Genomic DNA, 14,420 nt, shown 5'->3' on the forward strand with positions numbered 1-14,420 from the left:
TTTAAACCACAATTTAACCATTCTAACCAATTTAAGAGTTTATAATTACAAAACTTTGAACTAGACTTCTGAACTAGACTGTTGCTTGGGTTAAACAAATGGATTACCATGTAGGCCTATGTGAATGATCTGTGTGAAATGATGCATGAAATGTTTAAATGTTTGAAATGGTCATCTGACAAAAACTATAATTACTTTTGTTAAAAGATCAACCCACACCGTGACACTTAGCTAAGTCATACTGTCAACTGAGTACAAAGTGTATTCTGTGTTGCTGACTATTGCAAAAGGTGTTTCAGCCCTAAGGACTTTTAGAAACTCTCGTTAAGCACACTTTCACTAGTTTATGTGATTTGCAAACTAACAATGTCTGACAGTGGACATCAAATTAGAAATCATATTTTTGACAGTCATGAAACAAATTGTGTAACAATGTATGTTTTGTGTATGTATGAAACAATGTATGCGTTGTGCAAATTGTGATGAAATTATATATTAAACATGAAGTATCCTTAAGGGCACTTACCTAGCATTTATGTATCCTAAATACATAAGTAATGTTTACAGTTTATTTATTTATTCATTTTTATTTTATTTATTTTATTAATTTGACAAAACCGTCACTTGATTGGAAATGACGGACACAAACTAAAAATATTCTTTCCTCAACTTATATTTACCATGATTTTTCTTTGTTTCCTGTATGTTCCATAGCTCATTTGAATTAATAAACATATAATTAACCATTAATTGCTTACATAGCCTAATAAACGCTCAAGTGCACGCAAAAAAAGCTTGCCACAATGCACTGGCAGATATAAAAATGATAAATGTCTTAGGGGAAAACAGTACGGATGCTGCATTAACGTTTTAATAATTTCTTGATTAACTAGTGTTTTCTTTGTTTTCACCTTAAGAGACGAAGTCGGCGATACGGACTCGTCATCTCCACAGTAGTGATGCGCCTGTATGCGTGTTTCATACGGATTACATAATCTGAGAATATTTAGCCGCTTTTCCACCATCGGGCCGAACGGTTCTTAGAACGATCAGGTACGGTTCCGGTGTTGTGCCCATTTTCGACCCCCGCCAAATTATTACCGCCTCTCGTTCAAATCGCTACCTGACTGCCTAATCCTAACCCCACCCCTAATCCTAACCCCTCCCCCACACCTAACCCTAAACCTACCAGTACTGGCGGGGTACCACCTGAGCCTGGTACAGCACAGCACGATTACAAACCGTTCTCGGCCCGAAATTCTCGGCACGGTTAGACAACCGTGCCTAACCGTGCTGATAGAACGTGTGTGCTTGCTGTTTGATCAAACAGCAAAGTAAACAGCTGCTACACTGCGTTCATAGTTCATGCATTAATACTGTCAATAAATGTGGTAGTTTTTAGAAAGGTTTTACCTTCTGTGTCCGTCTCCGTTAGCATGCATATCCCCTCAGCATTTGTTGGTAAGGTTATACCTGTCTTCTGTTTATTTTATTTTTTGCGCCAAGAGTTGTGTCCTTTTTTCTGTTATTTAACTAAGTAACGTTAGTCCCCAAAACAGAATTATCTGCTTATCGTCCACATCGCTGTTTATATTACAATTGCGTTACTAAGGACTGACGCATTTGTGTTTACATTCCAAAGAGTTCCGGTTTATCAGCACCACAGTGGAAAATGAAACCATATCCGTGCTGACTGGCCCGGATCGGCACGGAATGGAACGGTTAAGCAAAGAGAACGGTTCGGCCCGATAGTGGAAAAGCGGCTTTTGTTTTCTATTTAAATTGGTTTATTTGAAAGTAGACATTTCACTCCCTACAGATATATTTTTCATGTCAGTAAGGCAAGTATACACAGTTTTGCGCTCAAGTTCACAGAGACCCAGACGGCAGAAAGTGCATTACTGTTTTCTTTATTTTACAAACGCGCAACGTTTTGTTGTTATTATGAGTGCACACAAATAAATTTAGTCTTTTCAGATTCTGTATGACGAAAAATGACAGACTATTTTTAGAGCAAGTGACCCCACCGGCGCCTCCATCATGAAGTGAGCATGCTACTGTTCTGCTTCCACACTCTTCACAGGCTCTTCAGTAGCGCTATTTTTTTCTAGGTTAACATTACATTTGGCTGCCATGTAAAGTTGCTACTACATAAATCTTTAAGATGACAAGCCATATTTGAGGTCGATGAATGATGGGTACGCATTTGGATGTCCTGGCCGATGTAGCCTACTATATTACCACATGAACCAGCCACTTCCTCTTGATTTTTTTCTGCGACTAATACAATTTTGGTAGACTAAGCCTCTTTTCGTCGACTAACAGTTAATCGACTATGGACATTTCTCACATTTACGGGTTTCTCGTAGCGGAAGTCGTCATAGTTGGGTAAAATCCGAAAGCAGTGAATGGGAGAGTACCACAAATATATTTTTTGCATTCCTATTTGCTCAGACAGCACAAGAAAAACAACGCAATAGTGTTTTCACGACTTTCAATCAAAAGAAAAAAATTGAGAGAGACTGACATGGGCAGTCAGAAGAGAGAACAATGTCAAATTTACCCTCTCTCCCATAGATGCGGCATTAGAAACACCCTCGCATAGCGATAACTAGTTTTTTTTTTTGTAACTTGATAAAAAGGTGATCTAATACAAAGTATAATGTTATAAATGTACATATTTTTTAAATTCAAAATATAAAAAAAAATTAAAGGATTTATGATGATGATGACCACTGAAACACGTCATCACAGGCTTGTGAAAAGGGTCCATTTGGGGGCAGCCCTAGTTTTAACAAGTAGTGCTGTCAAATGATTAATCGCGATTAATCGAATCCAAAATAAAAGTTTGTGTTTACATATTTGTGTATACTGTGTATATTTATTATAAATACACGCACATACAGTATATATTTGCAGTATGTATTTAATATAATCAACATTATTTTTAAAAATTTTGATTTATAAACAACATGTGTTGTGTGTGTATTTACAGTGTACAGCATAAATGAGTACACCCCCTCTGAATAAATATAGAAGATGTATTTTCTTAATGATCACTTATATAATTCATGGAAAGATGGCAAAAAACTAAAATAAATGTGCCAATATTTTCTGTAAAATAAGTAAATTAGCCAATTTAGTTTAAATGAAGGATTGCAGAAATGAGTACACCCCAGATTTAATTCGGCAAATGTAAAATATTTTAGTACTTAGTATGTCCTCCAGAACTTTAAGTACTGCTCTGAACCTTCTTGGCACTGAGAGTACAAGTTCATGACAAATTTTCACATCTGTCTTGTTTAACTCCTGGAGGACGACCTCCTTAAATGCCCTGGTCTTTAATAGGGAGTTTTGCTCAGCTCGTCTCTACAGAATCCCTCACAGGTGCTTAAGAGTGTTACGACTGAGTGAAATACATGTGCACTTAAGGATTTCCACCTTGGGAGAATGAATATCTTCACTGTCATGCTGAAAAAATGCCCAGCAATGCAGGGAATGTGGAGAGGGTAGCATTTTCTGTTTCAGGTTTTTGCATTACATCACACAGTAGTGTGTGAATTCATGACAGCATTGATAAAGCACAAGTCACACATTTGGCACTCACACATCCCTGTATAACAGCTTTACTACCACTAAACATCACTGTGGGAACAAGGCACCTTTCACTGTACTCCTCCTCTAGCAACAACATAACATTTTGGATGCATTTGGATCCAAAATGATTAACTTGGTCTCTTGAGACCAGAGTATGGATTCCCAGAAGTCAATATTTTCTTAAATATGGGCCTTGGAAGAGGTTCAATGAGTTTATTGTGCTTTGGCTCCAGTATGTAATTCTAGTGGTGACAACAACCATCCATGTCACTTCTGCAGGCTGCGTTGTACTCTGTGAAATAAAGTGCCACTCTTTTCATAGCTTTTGCTGTCTCTGAGACACTTGCTTCGTATTTCTCCTGCTTTTTTTCTAGCAAAAATTCACTCATCATTAAATGAAAATCTAAAGTCAAGACCTGATTATTTCAGGAGCCTTGTCACAAGTCCATTGTTTTTGAATGTCAGTGTTACTTCTGCTGTATTAAAACAATAATTTGGTATTCCTGTTGTACCACTGTCCTCTTTTATGCTAAGAAATAAATCTCCTGACAGTTCTCTCTCAAGCAGTTTCATTGTTGCCATCATTAAGTCTGAGTATGATTCATTAGGCTATATAACACTTTTAATTGTCAGGACATTACTTGTCTTTTAAAAGTTTTGATCAAAAATTGCCTTAAACCTACAATAATTTTAGTGATTTGCTGTTTTATTTAGCAACTTTCAGGAGGGTGTACTCATTTTTGCAACACAGCATTTAATCACTTCGATAAGAAAATCTTATGCTCCTGAATAATTGTGACATTCTTCTTTGGCTTGTTGGAACATTATATCTCCAAAGAACCCTAACATGTCTTCTAAGTAAAGAATAATTGCTGAGTTTGTTAAGTTTTAGAGGGGGTGTACTCATTTATGCTGTGCACTGTATATATACATAGTAAATAAACACAGCACACACAAATATATTAGCCTATGTAAACTAAAACTTTTATTTTGGATGCGGTTGATCGTTTGACAGCACTAGATCTATGAGAATGGTAAAACAAAATAACAGAAACTTACATACATGATGAAGGCGCTGTTTTAGAAAAAAAATACACAATAGCTGAAATTATTTTAAATAAAAATCAACTCTTCAGACATTAAAGTGTCCATAAAAGAAACATTATGTCTGTGGGCTAATATCTATCTATCTATCTATCTATCTATCTATCTATCTATCTATCTATCTATCTATCTACCTACCTACCTATCTACCTACCTATCTACCTATCTATCTATCTGTCTATCTGTCTGTCTGTCTCACCTTAACCTCACTTATCTCCAGAACTAACTAGCCGACTAGTAACCACTGTACCCCAGTGCCCGAAACCAGCAAACTGTAGTTTTCTCCGCTCTAAGCGCGTGCGTGATTGCGCGCGCACGATTGGCAGCTCCACGTCGACATTCTTCCAGCTGCTACACGGACACGGACGCGGCGTGAAAGCGCTTCATCAACAGTTTGCACCAGCGTCATCTGCTCAACCACCGAGTAAAATCCTCAGGGGCTTTTGACAGAAACGACCACCGCGTTCAGACAGAGCACTTCTTCTCCCAATGTCGACTCTCTCAAGAGTTGCAGCAGGTATGTTCTTTTTCATTTTTTTCCTCTTCTTTTCCTCTGGAAGTGTGCATTGCACTCACAGACTGTGCGCGTAGGCTTAGAAAACACTGTCAGTCAGTCACTCATTGATATATTCACTCACTGAAGCCTTGAAGTAACTTTGACAGGAATGGAAGTTTAACTATGAAAAGTAAAACTAAGATGGTTACTGAATTGTCTGCGTGAAGTTACGTGCAAATGCATGACATATGGCATTCCCAGTTTCCCCTTTCTTTAGATTGTGACTTCTCTTTTAGTTCTTTGTGAAATGCGATAAGTGCGTTAAGTTGAGATCTATTCCAGGATGACAAACTGCTGTGATGATCTTGATACAGTAATGCACTGCTCCAAATTTGGACCCTTTTCGACACGTCAGCTGCTCTACGTATCGCCTGCCCCAATTACAACTATGCAAACAGACAGTGTAATAGTAAAGTCAATATATGAATCTTACCTTTTTTTTTTTTGCATGTGTCATTGTAGCTTTTTTCATTTGACTTTTTTGTCGCACGCACTTAAATTGAATGGAAACTTGTGCAAGTAGGCATCTGTTTCTGCATATGTATTATAGGCCGCCATATGTGTTCATCATGGAGGCTGGTGAGGTGATTATATGCATGTGTGAATGAGAATGAGTCCGAGTTTCCGATTCTATGCATCTTATCCATCATTTAAATTCGTCTAATAGCCATTATGGAGCTGCAGGAGTTCTGGCCTGCCTCCTTTTGACTTCCAGCTTCGAAATATTTTGATCAGTCTCGCCTGTCAATCATCTTCCATCTTGCTATTTATTATTATTATGCTCCCTAAAACAATCCCACCTATTTAAAAACTGAATTTCATTAGGTTCTTAAATTTTTAGGTATAATCAAATTGCCTGAACAAGTTAACTTATTAAATGTCTTTATATTATATATATATATATATATATATATATATATATATATTAAACTGACCTAAATATCAAATTGAATATTGAAGATATTTTTAAGAATGTTGGTAACCAAACAGTTGACGGTACCCATTGACGTCCATAGTATGGAAAAAATACTATGGAAGTCAATGGCTACCATCAGCTGTTTGGTTACTAACATTTTTCAAAATATCTTCTGTTGTGTTCAGCGGAAGAAAGAAACTCATGCAGGTTTGGATTGATATGTGTGTGAGTAAATGATGACAGAATTTTCATTTTTTTGGGTGAACTGTTCCTTTAAATTATTTGGATAATTTCAAGTAATGGAAAAACGTGTTACCCAGTCTTATTGATCATACATATTTTTCACAGTGTATAAATACAGATTTCTGAGGGGAGAATTGTAACATATCTGTATCTTTCAGAGAGTCGTGCTGAAGAGTTTCACGGAGAAGAGGGAAAATTAGCAAGCAGCGCTGTGGCTTTCCAAGTAAAGTTCTGTGATACACTCCGACTCTAATTGTTTGCAGTCAGTGCATTACAGAACTTTGTTTTGGGAGTTTAAAGCTCAAGCCTGGAGGAAACAATCATTCCATCTGGATGAAGCTGTAACAGCCTCTTGAAAACAGCATTAAACTCCACATCCTGTGTCCCTCAACAACATGCACCAATAAATCACATCATTATCATCATCTCCTGCATCTACGTGATCATTCCTTAACCTCTAACTGCTAACAAACTTCAGAAACTGAAGCAAACATCCTTTGAGTTTGTGGAACACAGATACACTGATGTATTTATGTGTTATTTATATGATCTTTTTTTCAAAATGGGTTCTCCAAGCGCTCAATTAGCATAGCCGAGGCTATACCACAATTGCTAAATGCCTAAAAATAACCGTTGCACAGTAACACACCACTTTCCAATTAGGCATTCCATTCCGTAACCTCAGTAAACACAAAAATGTGGCATTTTCCATTGTTGTAAAAGGGATGCGTCGCATATTTAGAAGGGAAAGCACTTTAAATGGAGAGTGTAGATGTTTGTGATGACATCATCAGACCCACAGGAGGCAGACGAGCACATGTCTGAGTTACTCTCACGGTCACATGACTCAGGTAATGGCACTGTAAGTGGGTTATCAGGCCTGATATGCGTCATCCATACTTTTTTTTCTAGGAGGACAGAGAAAACATTTTATTGGCCTTGACAGAACAGATTTTCAGGCTTAAAATACAGCGTTCCATGGTGTTTGAAACACTGCTTTCTGAAATACTAGTCTATGCAACATGCAAAGTATGCATGTGGGAAATAAAAGTGAGAAGTTTTGTTGAAGTGCATTTAAAGTACATCTGTGACTGATTAGCCAAGCACATAAAGATTGAAACGGCACAGACTTAACCATGAGGGTGCTTAACATAAGCTCAGAACAATCATTTACAAACACTTTGACAGACTGCTGTCAAATGGCTCATTAATCACTGTTTAGAATGTATTCTGCCTGTTTTTTGATTACTTTTTAGCTTACTTTTGAAATAATAATGAAAATGTGTTGGGTTGACAAGCATAAATTACTTAAGTAAATACAGAGTTTATACTGAGTAGGCTTTTTTTGTCAGTGACAAAAAGGGAGAATCAATAAATTATTAATTTATGCTTACAAAAATATGATTTATTAATTCAAAATGATTTTATTATTCTATTATTATTGAATTTTAGAATTATTATTATTTTAGAAACAAGAAATTATTTTATGTATTATTAATTATTAATAAATACCGCTGTGTGAATGTGAATATGTCATCAAAATCTATAAAAACTGTTATTATGAACATACAATGTAATCAGTATATATATATAGTTACTCAAAACATGAAAACAAACTATGCAAAAAAATACGTAATTAAGTAAAAAAAAAAAAGGATGTATTTGGAGTAGTCAAATGATTAATTGCTTCCCATTTTTTTGCATGTGTATACTGTGTACATTTATTATGTACATAGAAATACCCACACATACAGTATATATTTTGATACAGTATATAAATATTTACATGTATATGTTTATATTCATATAATTAATATTATATATAAATATATATTACAAATAAATAATTAAATATATTCAATATATAAACAGCAGTAGGCTTTTTAGAAAACAAATGTAAATGAGAAAAAGTAGAATTAGGGAGAATCAATAAATGATTAAATAATGAAACGTCATCAAAATCTATAAAAACTGTTAACATGTATTATTATTATTAACGTAATCAGTGTATATATATATATATATATATGTGTGTGTGTGTGTGTGTGTGTGTGTGTTATTTAATATTTAATATTTAATATTTTTGATTTCATTATTCTATTATTATTGTAGAATTATTATTTTAGATTTATTCAAAACATGAAAACAAACGCTATGAAAATTATAGAAAGTACAAAAAGATGTATTTGGATTAGTGCTCTCAAACGATTAATCGCATCCGGAATATATTTTTTTGTTTGCATAAAATATGTGTGTATACTGTGCACATTTATTATGTATATAGGAATACACACATATACAGTATATATTTTGAAAATATTTAGTTTAAATGTGTTTACATGTATATATTTTTTGTTTTTATATATAAACACAACATGTTTTTCTTAATATGTACATGCTTGTGTGTGTGTTTTTTATATACATAAATATACACAGCACACATGCATATATTATGTAAAGAAAACTTTTATTTCGAATGTGATTAATCACGATTAATCGTTTGACAGAATTATTTATGATGTATCTATTATTATTATTGCAGAATTTTAGAATTATTCTAGCAATATTATTCATTTAAAAGACGTATGCTATCATAATGGCAAAATATATATTATTTAAGAGTGACAGCTACTGAAAAAGTGGTATTTACCAAATTAAAAATAAATTGCATGATTTAGGGATGATTTTAGCGAAAATCTTCTGTATTCCAATCAGTAAGTAGCGCGCTGGAGCAGAGCGGGCGGGGAGGGAGGCGGAGTGCGGTGCATGACGGGACGCGGGTGTAATCTCCACCTCACATCCCTCCATCAGCCGCCCGCTGACCTCTGACAGCAAACACGGAAGCAGCATGGCGTCAAACAGCAGCAGCAGCACCGCACAGCAAAGACTCAGGATCATAGCCGGACATTTGCAGAAACGGCCAGAAGATGAAAACACGAGCGTCGCTGCGCAGGAGTGCAAAGCCGAGACGCCCCGATCCAACCCGAGCAGCGTGACACCGGTCCCGAAGAGGAGGTATGTGCGCCTAAACCTGCTGTGTGCTATGAGATCTAGCTCTTCACGCTTCTCGTACATACACGAAAATAAACATTGCGTCTAAACAGCAGTTGCGTGAAGGAATAAAGCAGTGGCGGGCGCTGCATTGTATCACTATGCGCTCGAGCGCTGGATCTAAACAAAGTGTCCATTCATCCCGGAGGTGGGTGCGGTGACGCGCGGTATCTGCACACTGATGGACACATTCAGATCTTGTTTGTGCGTTGTGCTTATTGCACCAGTTTATTCGGGTTAAACTCACAGCGCCCAGACCAGGAATGAAGAGGGCTGCTGGTTCCTCCAGTGCACATTATAAACTCACAGCAGCCCTTAAAGCTATAGGTCACCCAAAAATAACATCTGTCGTCATCTACTCAGCCTCAAGTTAACGAGATTGAAGAACCAGGGCAATATTTTAGCTAGTAACTCAAATTTGGGTCTGTTCCTGACACAAGGCTGTCAGAAGATATGAAACACGTCATGCAAGTCATATGGAGCGAGACATATGGGGCTTGACATCCGCTCTGATTGTTTAAAATGCATGCTGTTTATAGTAACTGGTTTCCAAGTAATTTAGAGCAACATGGGCGTAGAAGTAGATGAAGACAGGAGTCTTATAGTTAGGTGAGCTTTAGATTTTAATAAAAGTGATCGTCTCGCTTTCTACTGAGTTTTTCAACCAGGGGCCCTTGAAAGTCTCCGGAGTTAGGTGACCTTTCAAACTGATTTCCAACTCTTGAATCATCTGCTAATAATTAATCATTCTGGAGGTTCCTGCGTTGATTCTGAAAGTCTTAGATTCTGTTTCGACATGTGCTTTCACTGAAATTGGTGATGCTTCTGTAAACAAAAAGGGCGTTGGACATTCCTGTCTGACTGTAGATTCAACAGTACTAGCCTGAGGCTCTTAACTGGGATGTTTAGTACACACTTAATCTCCATGTTAGTGTCACATCTTCTTGCTTATCTTTGTTATTTCTGTGACAGCTGGTATCACTTTACTCTTATAATTTAGTGGGTAGATTCTTGGTCATGCAGTTTGTTGTTACGACAGTTAGCTAATATGAGGTGATCCCCCCACAGGTTGTATTTTGTATGTCAAAAGTTAGTACAGCAAAGCTGTGCTCTGATTGGACGAGGGCTGTGGTGGCCTGACTTAGTATTTGCTAAGAGTGAAAAATGTACTTCCTTCATGTGGGATGACAGCACTGTGCTGCCATCTAGTGCTGGATATTAAACAACCTTTAACCTACTGAGACCCAGCAGAAAGATTTTAGCATTTAGATATCATGTATAATTAATCCAATCCTGTTTTCTCTGAATGAATCGTCTCTGTAGAGCCTGTTCCAGTACCCACACTTGCGATCTTTGCACTTGACCACTTGCTTGACATATTTCCCGTTTTTGGTCTAAGTGTTCCGGTGTGTATGAAGACCACAGAGGCCTGTACAAAAACCCCCACACTTGACCACATGTGCACGCAACAGATACAGGTTTTAAAAACGGCAAAGCACAGTTCCCTTAATGCACACTAAATCCATACTGTATAGCGTGTTCAAGGCTAAATGTATCATGCATCATCTCATGAAAATAAATCATGAGTTAAATCTTAATAATAATTAGATATTAAATGTAATTTAGCAGTAAAAGGTAAAGTGTTGCGCATTTTATTGATGCAAAGATGAGTATTTTGTACAACATTTGCAGCTGTTTTTTCTTATCAATTAATTAGCAGCACCACTATTCTGAAATTGTGTCATCTGTTATAGAGACGACTGAACAGACATTTAGAAGTTTATTTTAAAATGCAAAGTATTGAAAATCTAAATAAAGCTGATGTTTTTGTAACAACACTATAAGTGTGTCCCACTGGGTAAGAAACATTTCTACACACACTTGTGGTCTTCATGCCCACTTGAACACTTAGGCCAAATACAGTAAGTACGTCATGTAGGTAGACAAGTGGTCATGTAAAAGGACCACAAGTGTTCATGTATTTGGACAAGCCCAAAGTGTGTGTAGAACTTTTGATTACCTGATGGGACGCACTTACAACATAGTGTTGTGAAAGTTTTTATTGAGCTTTATTTACAGTACTTTGGACTTAAACATCAACTTTGAATTGTCCATTCAGTCGTTTTGTAACAGACGAGACAGTTTGGTAACTGTGGTGTTACTAATGAAGTGAATAAAGCAGTTACACTCTTAAAAAATAGATCAGGTGGTTCCAAAAAGAACCTTGATCATCCATGGAACCTTTCAAATGCAGTGAAGGTTCTTAATAGCATTTAAAATGTTCTTAAAAATGTTTCTTTTAGCAACTGTTCAGTGAAAGGTTCTTTGAGGAGCCAAAAATGGTTCTTGTATGAAAGCAGAAACTCCCTTTAGGAACTTTTATTTTTAAGGGTGTACGTGTTTCACAAAATACACATCGTCTCTGTACCAACGAAATGTGCAACATTTCACAAACAACATCTACATTTTTCATAAGATCACAATTTGGGGACACATGAGTCCTGGATATGATGAACGATGGGATAGCTTTAGCATTTTTCTGATCTGTGACAATCTTGCGTGCATACTTCCTGACACAGGAAGGTGCGTACTTCCTGTCACTTTCAAGTGGCCAACACCACAAGTGTGGGTGATTGGACAGGCCCTAACTTTACTCCACCTGATGAACATTTGGGTGATATTTGCAGGTGTGTGGAAACATTTTAGAACAATAGGCATCACTTTTATGGTGTGATTCATTGATAAGATACAGCTGGAATCTCTGTTTGTGTTAAATGTTTGTTGTCAAAGAGAAATGGTGGATGTTAAGGTTGTTGAACTGCCAATAGTAGTTGGGAACATTTGCTTTTCATCATTATCTTATCTTGCCAGGCATTATACTGAAGGGGTTTAGAACATTTCCTCTTGGAAGTGTTTGCCAGTCTGCCAGATGAACAAAACTGCTCAAAAATGTAGTACTCATCAAGAAAGATCATTTTTTCTTTTGGAAACTGGCTTATTTTTGTATAGCTGGATAAGTTTGCTGATCTCATGAGAAAACATACTGTAAGTATTTGTATGAATGTGTTTTCAAATGATAATGTACAATTTTTAGGGCATGAAGATGACCAGTATTTGTGGGGCGCAAGCCGATCTTCCAAAAATGACGAAGATAAAACCAGACATATTTATCAAATTTATACATCATCTAAAAGCTTTCCATGAATGTATAGTTAGGATAGGACAATATTTGGTCGAGATTCAACTATTTGAAAATCTGGAATCTGAGGGTGCAAAAAAAAAAAAAAAAAAAAAGGTCCAAATTAAGTTCTTAGCAATGGATATTACTAATGAAAAATTACGTTTTGATACATTTACAGTAGGAAATTCACAAAATATCATCATGGAATATGATCTTTACTTAATATCCTAATGATTTTTGGCCCATACAGTGTATTGTTAGCTATTGCTACAAATATACCCATGCTACCTCAGACTGGTTTTGTGATCCAGGGTCACAGCTATGGTTTGTCATCTGGCCTATATGGCAATTGTCTAGGACTTACACTTGACACCTAGTGGTGTGGGTGCTTAAACATTTTCAATGAATCTTGTGAAAGTAAGGTGCAACCACATTAGCAATATTTTGCACAAACATTTTCCACTGTAAATGTAGTGACGAGAAAGTCACTTTTAAACCAAGCAATGTTTCTGCTAGTCTCTAGCCTTACATGAGACTTTTGAACAGTGTTGGAGAAAGTTACTTTTAAATAATAATGCATTACAATATTGCTCCATAAAAAGTAACTAATTGCATTTTTTACTTTTATATGAAAATGAATGCATTGTGTTACTTTGGCATTACTGTTTGTCACCTGAGCTGGGCTTACTTATTTATTTTTAATAAAAAAATAAAAAAAGTATTATATATTAATATAGAAACTAGATATATACACGCACTACTGCTCAAATGTTTGGGATCAGTCACACTTGTAATGTTTTTTAAAGAAGTCTCTTATGCTCATCAAGACTGCATTTATTTGGTAAAAAAAAATACATAATAATAATAATAATAATAATAATATTCTAAAATAGAATTTATTCCTGTGAAGCAAAGGTACATTTTCATCAGCTGTTACTCCAGCCTTCAGAAATCATTCTAATATGATGATTTCTCAATGTTGGAAACAGTTGTGCTGCCAAATATTTTTTTTTTTGGAACCTGTGATTCTTTTTTTCAGAATTCTTTGATGAATAACAAGTTAAAAAGAACAGCATTTATTAAAAGCATTTATGTAAATCTATGATATCACTTTTTATTAATTTAACACGTCATTGGATGAATAAAAATATACATTTCTTTCAAATAAAAAAGGAAGAACAAAAATTTACTGACCCCAATCTTTTGAACAGTAGTGTATATTAAATGCATAAAGATTTCTATTTTACATAAATGCTGTTCTTTTTAACTTTTTATTCATCAGAGAATCCTGAAAAAAATTATCACAAGTTCCAAAAAATATTAAGCAATACAACTGTTTCCAGCACTGATATTAAATCAGATCATAAATCATCATATTAGAATGATTTCTGAAGGATCATGTGACACTGAAGACTGGAGTAACAGCTGATGAAAACTCAGCTTTGCATCACAGGAACAAATTACATTTTAGAGTATATTAAAATAAAAAATAAGCTTAAAATAACTTAAAATAAAAACTAAAGTAACTTGTGTTACTTGTTTGAAAAGGTGACTCAGATATTTCCTTGTCAATTTTAAAAGTAATGCATTTCTTTACTAGTTACATTGAAAAAAATAATCAGATTACGTAACTTGGCCCAAAACTACTCCTAAATGTGTGGATTCCTTTTGAAATCTCTTGATTATGCCTCAAAAATTGCAAAGCAGTCATAATTGTGACCACACCTTTACTTTGTAACTTTTATTATAAAATAAAAAATGGATAGCATGAC

At 35.6% G+C, this 14,420-nt stretch overlaps 1 protein-coding gene and 1 long non-coding RNA gene across 2 annotated transcripts in view; both read left to right on the plus strand.

Annotated features, from left to right (window-relative positions):
* Window positions 1-5,039: 5,039 nt before the first annotated feature.
* Window positions 5,040-6,841, plus strand: LOC127170867 (uncharacterized). Its single transcript, XR_007828416.1, has 2 exons — window positions 5,040-5,218; window positions 6,575-6,841. It is a non-coding gene; the product is annotated as an uncharacterized LOC127170867 (long non-coding RNA).
* A 2,361-nt stretch (window positions 6,842-9,202) lies between these two features.
* The window catches only part of agps (alkylglycerone phosphate synthase), a 55,837-nt gene continuing 50,619 nt past the window's right edge, over window positions 9,203-14,420 (plus strand). The window contains exon 1 of the mRNA XM_051119154.1: window positions 9,203-9,431. Within this exon, the coding sequence (XP_050975111.1) occupies window positions 9,265-9,431 (167 nt within the window). The 5' untranslated portion in view covers window positions 9,203-9,264. The remainder of the gene's footprint in view (window positions 9,432-14,420) is intronic.

The sequence above is a fragment of the Labeo rohita genome, chromosome 9 (genome assembly GCF_022985175.1).
Source record: "Labeo rohita strain BAU-BD-2019 chromosome 9, IGBB_LRoh.1.0, whole genome shotgun sequence".
Taxonomy (NCBI): Eukaryota; Metazoa; Chordata; class Actinopteri; order Cypriniformes; family Cyprinidae; genus Labeo; species Labeo rohita.